The sequence below is a fragment of the Notolepis coatsorum genome (assembly GCF_963971535.1).
Source record: "Notolepis coatsorum genome assembly, chromosome: 7".
Classification (NCBI taxonomy): Eukaryota; Metazoa; Chordata; class Actinopteri; order Aulopiformes; family Paralepididae; genus Notolepis; species Notolepis coatsorum.
In genome coordinates, this window is record NC_140171.1 from 38,427,536 (window position 1) to 38,439,684 (window position 12,149).

The window sequence follows — 12,149 nt, forward strand, 5'->3', positions numbered from 1 at the left end:
ACTGTAACCGACATACACATTTGCACTGAACATTATACCTTTTACACTACGCACAACCAATGTGTCTATCTGACGGCCCTTTCTGTGGAGCGCACTGGACTATTGAGAAACAATAGGAATTTTCCATTGGTTCTCCCAGTCCATGTGACCATTTCTAGCATTTCCATTGGCTATAGTGACAGACATAGATATATGATAAATGGATAGATACAGCGGATTAGATGCAGTCCAGAGAAAACAACCAATCTAGATATTTTAAGATTCTATGCTTTACATCCGCGCATTCTCTGAGAGATGCACTACATTTTTAGATGACAATCGATTCCGATACAATAAAGCAAGTCTTTATCACAAACAAATCCAAAGATATTTAATGTTTTACAAAACATGTCTAGTGTTGCGCCCGGCTTGTTAAAAGCCTAATAGTATTTTTTATTTAGTTAATAAATGTCTCGTTGTAATTCCTTATATACCTAATGTAGCGAATCTTCTTGAAGCAGATTCAGCTTTTTTTGCTCAAGTTTCAAGTTTCAAGTTTCTTTAATAGTTGTCATACAGAAGTACAGAATACTTTTGTACAAAATGCTTCTTACTGTTGCGCTCCAGAGACTGTGCATGACAAGATAAGTATGAAATAAAAACATAGTAAAAATTAGAAGAAAAAAAAAGAGGTCACAGTGTTCAGTTTAGACATATGTACAATGTTCGTAGACGTAGTTACCATACAATATACAATACTGTGCAGTGTACTAATATACAATACTATATAGTGCAAGGCATAAATGGACGAGGTGCAGTTTAGGTACAATTCACAGTAGGTGTACGAGTTGTAGTGCAAATCCTTTATCAATAAATATAAAGTGTAAGTGTGTTTGTGTGATCTAAAGTGTGGAGAGTGGGTGCTGCAGTGTGTTGTTTGTTTGAGTGAGTGTGTGTGTGCGTGTGGGTGTGTGTGCTGTGTGCATTTGATGGTTGTTGCATAGTGATTATTGTTCGTTTAGCGATTATTGTTCGTTTAGCAGCCTGATGGCCTGGGGATAGAAGCTCCTTCTGAGTCTTTCTGTGCTCGCCATAAGACTCCGGTATCGCTTGCCTGACGGCAGCAGTTCAAAGAGGCAGTTGTTCGGGTGGCTCGAGTCCTTAATAATTCTCTTAGCCTTCCCCTTGCACCGCTTGTTGTAAATGTTCTGGAGGGTGGGAAGCCCCCCTCTAATTGTGCGTTCGGCTGAACGTGTCACTCTTTGTAGTCTGCTACGGTCTTGTGCAGTGCTATTCCCAAACCAGGAGGTGATGTTGCCGGTCAGGATGCTCTCTATTGTACATGAGTAGAAGTTCCTAAGGATCTTCTGACTGACTTGGAACTTCCTTAGGCGCCTGAGGAAGTAGAGGCGTTGTCGTGCCTTCTTCACAACACTGTCAATGTGTGTGGTCCATGTCAAGTCCTCGGATATGTGGGCTCCGAGGTACTTGAAACTGTTCACTCTCTCAACTGGTGCCCCGTCGATGCTGAGGGGGCTGTAGTCCTTGACCCCCGACCTCCTGAAGTCCACAATCATCTCTTTTGTTTTGCTGACGTTCAGGGAGAGGCAGTTCTCCTGACACCACTGTGACAGGTTCTCTACCTCTTCCAGGTAGGCCCTTTCGTCGTTGGCAGAGATCAGGCCCACCACTACTGTGTCATCAGCAAATTTGATGATGGTGTTGTTGTTCCGCTGTGCTACGCAGTCATGTGTGTACAGGGAGTAGAGGAGGGGGCTCAGAACACAGCCCTGGGGGGCCCCTATGTTGAGCGTGATGGATGAGGAGGTGCAGTTGCCGGCTCTTACCACCTGGGGTCTGCCCGTCAGGAAGTCCAGGACCCACTGGCACAGGTCATAGTTCAAGCCCAGGTCCCTGAGCTTGGCTATGAGTTTGGAGGGGACTATGGTATTGAATGCTGAGCTGTAGTCGATGAACAGCATTCTCACATAGTTCCCCTTCCTCTTGTCCAGATGTGATGCTGCTGTGTGCAGCACATGGGCTATGGCGTCCTCCGTGGACCTGTTGGGGCGATATGCAAATTGCAGAGGGTCCAGGTTGATGGGGAGGGAGGAACAGATGTAGCCCTTCACTAGCTTCTCAAAGCACTTCATGGCTATGGAGGTGAGGGCTACAGGGCGGTAGTCGTTGAGGCAAGCGGGCGTAGATTTTTTGGGTACAGGGATGATGGTGGACTTCTTCAGACAGGTGGGGATGACGGCCTGTTCCAAGGACAGGTTGAAGATGTCAGTGAATACCGGGGCCAGTTGGTCGGCACAGACTTTTAGGACGCGGCCGGGGATGCCGTCCGGTCCTGCTGCCTTCCTGATATCCACTTTTTTAAAGATCCGTCTCACCTCATGCTCTGTTACCCTGAACACTGAGTCTCCATCAGCAGACCCCCCCCCCCCCCCATTGCCGTGGTTTGTAGGCTGGTGTTGTTATTCACAGCCTCAAACCTCGCATAGAAGGAGTTGAGATCATTTGCTAAGGAGATGTCACTGTTCAGTTTGAGGGGGGTTCCTTTGTAGTCTGTCATTGTTCTGAGGCCCTGCCACATGCCTCTAGAGTCAGCCTGTTCAAACTGAAGTTCAACTTTATCCCTGTAACGCCGTTTTGCCTCTATTACTGCTCTCCTGACGTTGTATCTTGCCATCTTGTGTTCTTCCATGTTGCCTGTCACCAGCCCGGTGTTGTATGCTGATGTGCGCACTTTCAGAGCCTCACGGACGGATTTGTCTACCCAGGGCTTTTGATTTGGGTAGATATTAATTTTGGTGGTGGGGATTATTACTTCTACCTGAGTACAGACATAGTCAATCACCGTTTCGGTGTATTCGTTAATATTGGCTGTGTTATCACGGAGTACACTCCATTCTGTGCTTCCCAGCACTGCTTGGAGTGACTCTACTGACGTCACGGTCCAACGCTTAACCTCTCGCGAGACCACCGGCGTTCGCTTGAGACACTGTTTGTACTTAGGCAAAAGAAAAATTGCGGCGTGATCGCTTTTACCGAATGGACTAAGAGCCTGTGACTTGTACCCATTCTTAAATTGCGAGTATACATGGTCTAATATGTTCTCGCCTCTGGTGGGACAGGTCACATGCTGATAGAAATTCGGCAGCACCTTTTTAAGACGCGCGCTGTTGAAATCCCCCAAGACCAAAATGGCCGCGTCAACGTTAGCTGCCTGGAGTTTGTTTACCTCGTCGTGAAGTTTTGAAAGTGCGACCTCAGTGTTCGCGTGTGGTGGAATGTACACTCCGATGAGGATGATGGACGTTAACTCTCTTGGGAGGAAGAAGGGTCGACATTTTATCGTGATAAACTCCAGGTCTGGGGAGCAGTGGTTAGACATTTCCTTTGTGTTGCCTAAATCGCACCACTCCTTGTTTATCATGAAGGCAATGCCGCCTCCTTTGACTTCAGTTTAATTGCATTGTTACTGTTCACATGTGTGGTGCCGTCAGTCATATATAAGTAAAGATAAAGTTTGAATGACTTACTGAACTGATGTTTTAATCTCACACCACACATGTGGTGTGGCTTGTTTGTTATTTCAGCACCAGGCGCTGTCCACCGACTTTTTTCATGTTGAGCAAGCACTACATTGCACCTCCCTGCTGTTATTCACTCTCAACATGGATAAAACAACGTAAAATAAGCATTATTTAGGTGGTGGTAGTTTCTCTATTTTTTTGTATGTGTCTATTCATTCTGTTTAAACCAATGGGGTTTTTCTTCACAGTTGCAGATAAAGATTAGGCTACACTAATATTATAGTATTAAAACTGATTAGTTATATTCATTAATAACCCATTTTACATGAGAAAGTTGATTTAATAAAAAAGATAAGACAAATTTAATCAGATTAATGACTTTATTCAAATGAGGATTTAGTTTGAGGATATTTATAAAAGATAAAAATAAAAAGAAGTTTTTTTGGAATAAAAAATTCGATTTTTTTTAATTATTATTATTAAAAACGAAGGTTCAACGGAAAGTAAGAGAATTGAGGACTCAGCATGTGAAAAGTATATTTTTGTAAAGTGACACTAATAATGCAGCCCGGGATTGTGTTTTTGTTATGTCTTGTTGTTTGTGATTGTTTGCTTATTGTGAAAAACAATAAAAAGAAAGTTATAAAAAGAAAAATTACTTCCGTTCGATAAACATCCGTTAGAAAAACCCTGACGAAGTTCGAATCCAAAAAACAGGCTTCGGGGACAGCCCTACTATGCACCGCACTCGATATTATTTGACAAACAATGCCAGTGACCCTTAGCTGCCAGAGATGTACCCCTCCTGGTGACATGTTGTTCACAATCTGTAAGTCCGCTTTGGATAAAAGTGTCAGCTAAATTACTAAATTGTAAATATGTATAATATATAATTAAGAGTTCTGTAGTATGAAAACAATTTTACTTTAAAATCTAAACCTCAGAATTAAAATTTGTATCGAGATCTGAATCTCCCCTAGCTTCAACCACGCCATCATCCCTGTAACAGGTACTGAAGGGACAAACACAAATGCACTCAGAAACACTCACATGGCTATTGTAGGACTCTGTCATGTTTGGCACAATGATTTCCGTGTGTCCTTTGGTTCCCATGGTGCCAGAGTCCAGGAGAGGCTTGCGATTGGATACACAGCGACTGCGATTTAACCAATTACAGTCGGGATGAAAGAGACTTCGGCGGCTAATCGGAAACTGCATATAATAAACATGTAACAACCTCCACACGATCTCACTCTCATTCCATATGAACAGCTTTTCAAAAAGGAACCTTTTCATCATCGTTTTCAAGCACGGTCAGGGTGCTTGGTAAAATTGTATGAAAGTATCATCCGTTTCAAAAAGTGCACTTGTCTGTAATGAGTTTCAATGCTGTTACCAATGTCTTTTCCTTATTTTTATCAGATCGACAATCTATTATTAAAACAATTGCCTGCAGTAAAATAAAGCAGTTTGAAGCAGTTTACTAAAAATGCAGGCACCTGTAAGAACTCATCTCTCTTCTATGCTTAGGATCAAACCCCACATTGTCCAATATCTGCCATGTTACAGTGGTGTGCCTGCAGGACATCTCCTCCACTGACCTGTCCACATATCTGCGGGCCTCCACGTTGTCCAGCGCGGTCACCACTAGGTGCAGGCGGCCGTAGAAGGTGTCACTGTAGACACCCTCAGTAGCCGGACACACCTTGTTGAGGTGGGCGTCCACCTGCATTTCTGGGTTGATCTCCAGAGTCGCCTCAGCCGCCATAGTGCTCTTAGGTTTCTGAGAGAGAGAGTGAGAGAGCAGTAGAAGGTGATGGAAAAGGAGGTGAGAAAGAGGTAGGAGGAGGGATACAGTCAGAGTCGACTTGCAGAAAATTCCAGAGTTGTGTCCACTAGATAAGAGTGGTGTGGCAGATTGACAGAATGAGAGGAGGAAGAGGATGAAAAGGAACAGGAGGGAGAAGAGGAGGAAGAGGAGCAGGAGGAGAAATAGGAGCATGAGGGAGAAGAGGAGCAGGAATAGGAACAGAAGGGAGAAGAGGAGCTGGAGGAGGAATAGGAGCAGGAGGGAGAAGAGGAGCAGGAGGGAGAAGAGGAGCAGGAGGGAGAAGAGGAGGAAGAGGAGCAGGAGGAGGAATAGGAGCAGGAGTGAGAAGAGGAGCAGGAGTGAGAAGAGGAGCAGGAGGGAGAAGAGGAGCAGGAAGGAGAAGAGGAGGAAAAGGAGCAGGAGGAGGAATAGGAGCAGGAGTGAGAAGAGGAGCAGGAGGGAGAAGAGGAAGAAGAGGAGCAGGAGGAGGACGAGGAGAAGGAGGAGGAAGAGGAGCAGGAGAAGAAGAGGAGGACGAGGAGCAGGAGGAGGACGAGGAGCAGGAGGAGGAAGAGGAGCAGGAGGAGGAATAGGAGCAGGAGTGAGAAGAGGAGCAGGAGAAGAAGAGGAGGACGAGGAGCAGGAGGAGGAAGAGGAGCAGGAGTGAGAAGAGGAGCAGGAGAAGAAGAGGAGGAAGAGGAGCAGGAGCAGGACGAGGAGCAGGAGTGAGAAGAGGAGGAGAGAGAAGAGGAGGAGGAGGACTTCTAACCTGTATGTGGTGTGGTCTGAAGAGAAATTGTCGGTTGAGGTTGGACTTCTCTATAAGGTCTGGATCTGTGATGCACACCTGAAGATGGACAGACACACAGGCAACGCTTCAGCTAAAACAAATACAAATAGGCCTACATCACAGTCAGAGAAAAAGAGAGACAGACAGACAAAGAGAAAGAGAGAGAGAGACCCTCACCTCTCCGGAACTCCTGGCTAATCCCACACCAAGCAAGGCAAAGTTCTTTAGCATCTCACATCCGATAGCGCCACAGCCCACCTGGAAGAAATATAACAGGATTAATCCCCACGTAATGTTTATATACTGGCTCAGCTTAAATTAAGACAAGGTTAACGTGATCATGGTGATCTTTAACACTTTCCGTGCAAAGGGTCCGGTGCCCCGGAACCCCGTTGCGTGCCAACACCCACTTCAATGATAGAGCTCTCATATTTGCGAACGCATAAACTATATCTTAAATTATGGCTATGTGTATAATATGGCCGTCGCTTATCAATGACTTGTTTGCAGTAAACATTGTTTATTTTTTTAAATAATCGGTTCATTACCATTTTATACCATTTTGAAAAACGCTCGTTTCTTGAACGTTTCAGAAGATTGTGATAATCGCCCTTTACTGGAATACACAAAAGGCATTTTTCGGCCTATTTATGAATCGTTTTCAAATAAACGCTAGATTATCGATAGTATACCGTAATTCCTCTAATAGTAACCCCGGCTTGTATTTGTTTCAACTGTAGCGGGTACCAGGCTTGTATTAGGAGGAGGCCTGTATAAGAGGGAGGCCTATATTTCAAAAAATATTTCAAACGGATCATAATGAATAAATCAACATTTTGTGTCAGTTTGAACCCAGTAAAATGTACTGGGTTCATTTATTGAAACCAAGTACTGTATGAAATAGTAAACAGTGCAATTACAGGTGGTCACTGGTCATTTCAACGTTTTCAAAGTGAAATCAAGTAACTAGCTCAGTATGCAGCTCAGTATATTAGTAACCCGGCTTGTATTAGGAGGCCGGCTTATAATTGCTTAGCTCAAGAGCGCACCCGGCCATTAATAGAGACCCGGCTTGTATTTGAGACCTGGTTACTATTAGAGGAATTACGGTATGTGTACTTATGCATGCTATAGAAGCGGGCTGAAAAATCGATTATCCATTTCCTGATCAGCACACACGCATACATAGGGCCCACATTGATATATCTGTGAAATTAGCTCTGATTATACCAAGACTGGTCAAATAGATTCCTTACCTCAGATCAGATGTTCTCGAAAAAGATTACCGTACTTTTTGCACTATAAGCCGCACCTGAATATAAGCCGCAGCAGCTAAATTGAATGCTGTGTACATATATAAGCCGCACTGGACTATAAGCCGCAGGTGTTTTAATGTTTAATTACCATAATGTAAGGGTTCGTGCACAGAGGGGATTGTCGGGAAAGAGATGGCTGTTAGAGGAAGCTCCCATTTATTAACATTTGTTTAAACAGGAACGATAGCCAGTTTGCAGCTCCGGGTACAGTAGGTAGCAACGTTAGCTCTCATAACGTTAGCCAGTTAGCAGCGCTGGGTACAGTAGGTAGCATTGTTAGCTCTCATAACGTTAGCCAGTTAGCAGCGCCGGGTACAGTAGGTAGCAACGTTAGCGCTCATAACGTTAGCCAGTTAGCAGCGCCGGGTACAGTAGGTAGCAACATTAGCTCTCATAACGTTAGCCAGTTAGCAGCGCCGGGTACAGTAGGTAGCAACGTTAGCTCTCATAACGTTAGCAGCACCGGGTACAGTAGGTAGGCAGCATGTTGAAAGAGGAGCCCTGAGCTGCTCATACACTACTCTTGCCGTAATGGTTTGTTGACGTGCGCTGCAGCAGATTTAAGAGTCTGATCTGACGGTCACAGAGCTGAGGGAGCGTGCCCAGTTAGCTGTAAAAATCCATAGATTAGCTGCACCGTTATATAAGCCGCAGGGTAGAAAAATGGGGGGAAAAGCCGCGGCTTATAGTCCGAAAAGTACGGTATTCCAATTCCTGATCGCCATTCCAAATATCGATCGCGTTTATTGATCCAACGCTGGGTAGTACTGGAAACACACATTATCCGCTGTTCTTGGGCTCTGCGATGACTTTGATCGTCTCTGGTTACTTGTCTGACAAGTAAAATGAGGAAGCAGGACTTTATTTTCTCCATGCGTTTCATTCAATCCAATGGGGTGCAGTACCATCCGGAGAGACGATAGGGGGTGGTATTTTCCCAATGGAGCTCAGAGAGAGTTCCAGTGGTAATGTGAGGCTAGATAGATGAAATATGAAAAATCGCTAATAAATAAAAAAATAAACGATCAAAAACGAGATCTCGTCTCTCTGGCACTCAACGGTTGGCATGAACTAATGAGACATCTCGTCGTTGGCACTCAAAGTGTTCATGTAGAGCATACTTAGACATGACCGCAACAAGGGCCAAAATATAAAGACTTTAGTTCCTCTACCAACCACATATACATTAGGGCTGGCCATTGACTTTGATACTTTGGTATTAGCGAGGGATAATTTTGCCTAGAAATTCTATCCGCCATTTTAACGGGTGCTTTTGAAAACAGATAAGCCTATTTACTATGTATTTGTTTTAACCCGAGAAGTCATCTTTAAGCTAGCACCATTACATATAGAAGAATGATAGCATCAAGTCAAGATTCATCATCAAAAAGATATACTCCTACTCAGAGCATCCAGAACACCCGTCAGGATGGAAAAGGTGCCTGCTCTACTTCTACCCTGTTGCAGAGCCACGCTGACACAGAGCCTCTACTGTGCCGTCCCAGGGCGTACATCGCCATTAGAGCCTCCACTGTGCTGTCCCAGGGCGTACATCGCCATTAGAGCCTCCACTGTGCTGTCCCAGGGCGTACATCGCCATTAGAGCCTCCACTGTGCCATCCCAGGGGGTACATCGCCATTAGAGCCTCCACTGTGCTGTCCCAGGGCGTACATCGCCATTAGAGCCTCCACTGTGCTGTCCCAGGGCGTACATCGCCATTAGAGCCTCCACTGTGCCGTCCCAGGGGGTACATCGCCATTAGAGCCTCCACTGTGCTGTCCCAGGGCGTACATCGCCATTAGAGCCTCCACTGTGCCATCCCAGGGTGTCCATCGCCATTAGAGCCTCCACTGTGCTGTCCCAGGGCGTACATCGCCATTAGAGCCTCCACTGTGCTGTCCCAGGGTGTCCATCGCCATTAGAGCCTCCACTGTGCCGTCCCAGGGGGTACATCGCCATTAGAGCCTCCACTGTGCCGTCCCAGGGGGTACATCGCCATTAGAGCCTCCACTGTGCCGTCCCAGGGGGTACATCGCCATTTCCAGATGGACATGTCTAACGGGGATGTCTTTACATTTAGTTTGTCAATTCACTTCACGATAACGAATGTCTTCCACTGCCGTTTCCATGTGATGAACGGTGTTGCGGTGCAGGTAGAGACCCTCATGCGTGACTGAACCTTGCCATCATCATCAACACTTGTTTATCTTTACTGCCAGATCCTCTGACCGGTTTAAAGGGTTTTTAACAATAGTATAGGGGGCTATGCCACTGACACTGCGCCACCATGTGTTTAAAGAACATCTTTTGCAGTGAAAGCTTGGGGCCAGCTTAGAAACAGACGCATCACTGTGTAATACGCGATTGCTCCGTCCTCTCTTCCACTGTGTCTGTGTGTTTTTCTGTTAAACTATTGTGCAACCTTATACACTGTACTTAAATAAATAACTTATTTGGAACTTACCCTTGTGTTTGCTATTTAATTGAAATTATGTTTTTAAGTTTCAGCAAATGGCTTTCTTTATTGCTCATTGCTTTATTGGATTCTTATTAATTATTATTATTGTACTATGCACAATCGTTGCGGGCAAGACCCCCCGCATTTCATTGTATACTTGTATGCCGTGACAAATAAAACTCTTGACTTGACTAATTTCTTTGTCTCTCGGAGGAAATAACCGACTAACGTAAACCCTGGGACATACCACAAACACACTTTAGTTTCCGTTACTTATTAAACCCTGGGACATACCACCATACCACAAACACACTTTAGTTTGTTACTTAAACCATGGGACATACCACCATACCACAAACACACTTTAGTTTGTTACTTAAACCATGGGACACACCATACCACAAACACACTTCAGTTTCTGTTACTCTCAAGGCAGAGCGTTCATGTCACAGTGGATTTGAGTGGATCCATATTGTTTAAGAGGCACTTCTATCCCACTAAACTAGCAGCGTTTGACGAGACGCAGGCGCAGCACTCACCATGAACACCCTGAGCTTGTGCAGCTCCAGACACATGGCGTCCCCGATGCAGGCTCGCAGCGCGTCGTACCGGTCCCCCCGGGGGACAAACTCCTCGGCAGGAAGACACTGAAGAGGCCCCACTACCTCTGTGGCATCCAGATAAAACTAAACGGGGGAGACAGAGAGGAGGGGGGGCATGAGCGGAGCACATGCTAAACTAATAGTCTATTCAATTTAACTCTTTTTTTTACCATCTATCTTAAAATAGTCAGATACCATTGAGTAGTTGATTGAATATATTTCCTGCCGTGTTAACTTTATAGAGAGTTGGTGTATAAGAAAGCCTATGGCTCGGACAGCTCTAAACATCTAAATGTCTATATTATGTGTATCAGTGATAATGAAACCGTAAACAAAGAGGCCTATTGAGATGTTAGATCCTAATATGAAAAACTATGTGATTTAATGTTATATGCCTTACCTTGACTTTGTCTATTTTGCTGCTATTTCATTTATGCTCGTTTTATAATTATTTTATGTCTGCACTTTATGCATGGCTCTTGATCTGCCAATTTTGTGCTCATTTTATGTTCATCTTTTTTTACTGCTGTGAAGCCCTTTGAGCTGCAATTCTTGTATGAAAGGTGCTATACAAATAAAGTGTATTATTATTAAAAAAACTGAAAGACAGCGATTTTAGACAATTCGTTTGGGCTCATCGGACAGAAAATTATCTGAATGTGATCCACTTTTTTTTTTTTCATTAGATAGATGCAGCATCTTCTGTCTTGATGTCTCTTGGCATCAGGTGTTAGGATTGGAGGACACTGGTATCGACGACTAATACCAAGTATTGGTGCATCTCGTTGTAAAGATTATCAGAAGATGCTGAAATGCTGCATAAAAACGTAGCTAATAAATGGGAAATATGCAGGGGGGGAAATCCACTCAATTAAATATTCATTAGTTCCAGTTCAAACAAATTCTCCTCATCTTAAAAAAAATGCTTTCTGCACAAATTTGTTAGTATACTACTTTGACAACCAAGGCCTGATAGTTGAGATCTAGGTGCTTGCTTCGGAGGAGGGAGCCGTACCCACTGCTGCAGAGGAGCAAACTTCCCAGTGAGGGCCTTGAGAACCTCCTGGCTGACCAGACCCCCTACGGCTGCTGCTAATGGGGGCAGAGTGCCCCTCGCAGTCCTGGAGAGACAGCGCACTAACTCAATATTGACTGGAGCCTGAAGGATTAGCACAAGAGGTGGACAGGAAGAGAGAGATAGAGAGACAGAGAGGTCAGGGAGGATGTGAATATGCATGGGTGATGGCGAGGACGTATTTGTATGGCTGTGTCAGTGTAATATGAAAGGTAGATGTATATATCATGTATATTATGATAATGAATACAGCAGCGTTACTTACTCTGTTCCTGAGTGTTTCGTTCACTTCCTCAGTGAGCTTCACCAACACCTCGGCATCCTGTAAACACCTGAAGACACCACAGCCAAGCCACATCAGACCCTTTTCTCTCTTTCTCTCTCTTCTATTATTCACTTAAAAAGGACATTTGGAGAAACCCCATCTTGGGAGAAATTCTCGATTCTGCTACTGTTTGCAACCATCCATCAATTTGAAAATCTGCCTGCTTCGACTGAAATGCAAAACAGCAGTGGTGATAACACACAATAATTTATTGGGTAGAATACTTTTGGGGATCGCTTCAAAGTCCTAAT

The 12,149-nt window shown here is 44.5% G+C and overlaps 1 protein-coding gene across 1 annotated transcript in view; it reads right to left on the reverse strand.

The window, feature by feature from the left end:
* uba6 (ubiquitin like modifier activating enzyme 6) overlaps nucleotides 1–12,149 on the reverse strand; it is a 34,701-nt gene that overhangs the window by 13,290 nt on the left and 9,262 nt on the right. The window contains exons 13-19 of the mRNA XM_084319117.1: nucleotides 11,839–11,905; nucleotides 11,514–11,657; nucleotides 10,436–10,582; nucleotides 6,299–6,379; nucleotides 6,101–6,178; nucleotides 5,123–5,304; nucleotides 4,572–4,677 (exon numbers count right to left, since the gene is read on the reverse strand). Of these exons, the coding sequence (XP_084175243.1) occupies nucleotides 4,572–4,677; nucleotides 5,123–5,304; nucleotides 6,101–6,178; nucleotides 6,299–6,379; nucleotides 10,436–10,582; nucleotides 11,514–11,657; nucleotides 11,839–11,905 (805 nt within the window). The remainder of the gene's footprint in view (nucleotides 1–4,571; nucleotides 4,678–5,122; nucleotides 5,305–6,100; nucleotides 6,179–6,298; nucleotides 6,380–10,435; nucleotides 10,583–11,513; nucleotides 11,658–11,838; nucleotides 11,906–12,149) is intronic.